General features: G+C 43.6%; 2 protein-coding genes across 2 annotated transcripts in view; one reads left to right on the top strand and one right to left on the bottom strand.

Moving 5' to 3' along the window:
- Positions 1-1,378, top strand: part of LOC125956530 (zinc finger FYVE domain-containing protein 26 homolog) — a 7,736-nt gene extending 6,358 nt beyond the window's left edge. Inside the window, exons 3-5 of the mRNA XM_049688512.1 lie at positions 52-255; positions 336-457; positions 666-1,378. Of these exons, the coding sequence (XP_049544469.1) occupies positions 52-255; positions 336-457; positions 666-1,122 (783 nt within the window). The 3' untranslated portion in view covers positions 1,123-1,378. The remainder of the gene's footprint in view (positions 1-51; positions 256-335; positions 458-665) is intronic.
- Positions 1,379-1,525: 147 nt separating this feature from the next.
- Positions 1,526-2,500, bottom strand: part of LOC125955569 (growth/differentiation factor 8-like) — a 4,505-nt gene continuing 3,530 nt past the window's right edge. Inside the window, exon 2 of the mRNA XM_049686704.1 lies at positions 1,526-2,500. This exon is cut by the window's right edge and continues 102 nt beyond it. Coding sequence (XP_049542661.1) covers positions 2,228-2,500 — 273 coding nt within the window. The 3' untranslated portion in view covers positions 1,526-2,227.

Here is a 2,500-nt window from a genome sequence, read left to right as displayed (position 1 = left end):
TGGCTTGCGATGCTCATGAACCAAAGGCTAATCACTATGCTCTCTACATAGAACGAACTGGAGCTATGCAACTGGCAGGAGGTGCGGCTAAATAGTGCGGGTTCCACTGTCGAAACTCATCCCTCTCTCCTGATGAAACTTGATCCGAAGGAGCTGAACAATCACATCAACACGATACTGCTGCAGCTAGAGGTGACCAAATTTTTGGCCAAATGTGAAGCCAAGGGTCGTCAGACTACGGCACTGCTACCGAAGGTAAGTGGAATATCGAATATTTATGGTCTCAGTGGCATTATAACCTCGTGTACGTATTTTAAATCCGTTTGCTTTGCCAGATTATCAAAGACACTTCGCAATTACCGACACTCTTTGGTTCGGTGCACGAGAGGCTACAGCTTGCCATTCTAACGCTGGTTTGTGGACAAAATGTGGAGGAAGCATTTGGTTTGTCTTACAGGTAGGTTACTCAACTTACGTTAGCTTGTGGTATCTTGTGGTATCTTGGCCTTGAGTTCATCATGGGCAAATGGATAATTGGTGGAGGAAATTCTCCACCAATTAAAAACATTTCAATGAATCAATTGTCGTCTTGTACTCTTATAGTGGTAAATTGGTGATCTAAAGAAAATATTTTCTTTTACTAACCCACGTTAATTGCTAAATAGAATCATACAGGATTACAGCCTTGATCTGCAACGCGTCTACGCCCTCACGGCCAAGTACTTCATCAATCATGGTAAAATCGAGGACGTGAACAAACTGCTCGATGCAATCCTTAGCAACGGTAATGGCAACGAACCAACCGCAGAACAAACGCTCCTGACCACGGTGTGCGATGACATTGTGCGCGTATCCGTTGAAACGGCCATCGCACGGCACGGTCCAGCGGCAAACGTAAAGGTCGCCCTGGAAGCCCTTATAAATCGTACCAGCTCGGTTGCGGTACGCATTCACTGCTACATCACTACCGGGCAGCTCAAGACGGCCTACTTGCTAGCGAACCGGCATCAGCGCACCGGTGATATCCGTAAAATTCTACGCCAAGCGCAGCTTCTCGGACAGATGCACGTAAAGCGGCTTTGTGAAGCACGGCTGAACCACCAGGATGGAGAAGGCTCGTGACAAGTGAGATACCGCCTGGTTAACGCAGATTCGTCACGTTTGCAAGGCAACACTACGTGCAATCGGTTTAAACTGGCCTTTTTAATAACCACATTTTAAATTACTTCTTTATAACTAATAAAACGATGCACTAATGAGTGATGTAACTATCATAAGATACTCACTTATATGATTAAAAACGTTCCCTTTTTGGCACAGTTTCTCGAATCCAACGGTCAATAAAGGTAACGGAACAGTGGAGGCATCTCCTAATATTAATATCGCTACTCGATTTTATTTCCCATGCTGTGCTCCATTTAGAAACTCGTTATTTATCCGATTATGGTTTATTTATTCTTGATTTTGCTTTTCCTCAACTCGTATAGCACAAATATTACTGAGTAACGGTTTTGACCCACATTTTACGATCCAATTTGTTAGCTGATCCAGACCAGAACGAGTATCGTGTGTTTTATCACATGTTATCCAAAATTATGACTATTTGTTTCATTCTGGCATACAATTTTTGATAACATTCACGCACCCTTACACCAATCTCTCTCCTGCACTGCTACTTACAGTTGTCTTACACTGTCTACTAGCCTACCGTAAATCGCTTAAATGGCTTTGTCACAGTCTCGAAACGAGGATAATTTTGTACGCCAATCGAAACTAATATTTTAATTTTGCTATCACCCGTACGCCGAACACATGAGTTTGATTTTTTTCGCTCAATTTCAAGTTAGTTTTTGCTTATCCCGAAGTTTTTTACATCTAAAATCTCAAAAATCTAGTCTAAAATTGATTAAGCTCCAAACGTTGTAGAAGAAGTACAGTATCCCTCATTCCTTCGCCTGTTCTCCTGGATGCAATGACCAATGGAATTGGTTCGTATCGCGCAAGGTCTCCGCGTTTTGGTATATCGTTTTGTTTTTTTCATTCATTTGTCCCTGGGGTTTGGGGACGTGAGTTAACATGATTTCCTTTTAATATATTGACGATAATATATCCACCTTTTTCACAATGCTCCACTGTCACGCAGCAGTGAACTATCTATACGGCCATTTTCGGAACTGTGGCCCCGGTAGTATACCATTCCCTTGTCACTCCTAACACTACCATCGGTTTAGGAACAGCTGCACTTTTCTACCACCATGTTTGGTATGCTGCTGAGAATCACGTTGTAGCTCTGATCAAAGTACAGCAGCTTTATCGGGCGCATCTTTTTCGGCGAGCAACACGGTATGGCTGAGGTGCTCAGCTGCATTACATGCGTATGCTCGTACTTGGGCAGGAAGGTCATCATGCACTCCCCGGCACAGTATGATGCCTCGTAACGCTTCGGTGCAATAATCCAATCCCAGCCGAACCGCTCAAAGTCGACCGTCAAAGGATAGCG

Source organism: Anopheles darlingi, chromosome 3, assembly GCF_943734745.1.
Source record: "Anopheles darlingi chromosome 3, idAnoDarlMG_H_01, whole genome shotgun sequence".
NCBI lineage: Eukaryota > Metazoa > Arthropoda > Insecta > Diptera > Culicidae > Anopheles > Anopheles darlingi.
This window is presented reverse-complemented; position numbering and strand designations above follow the sequence as displayed.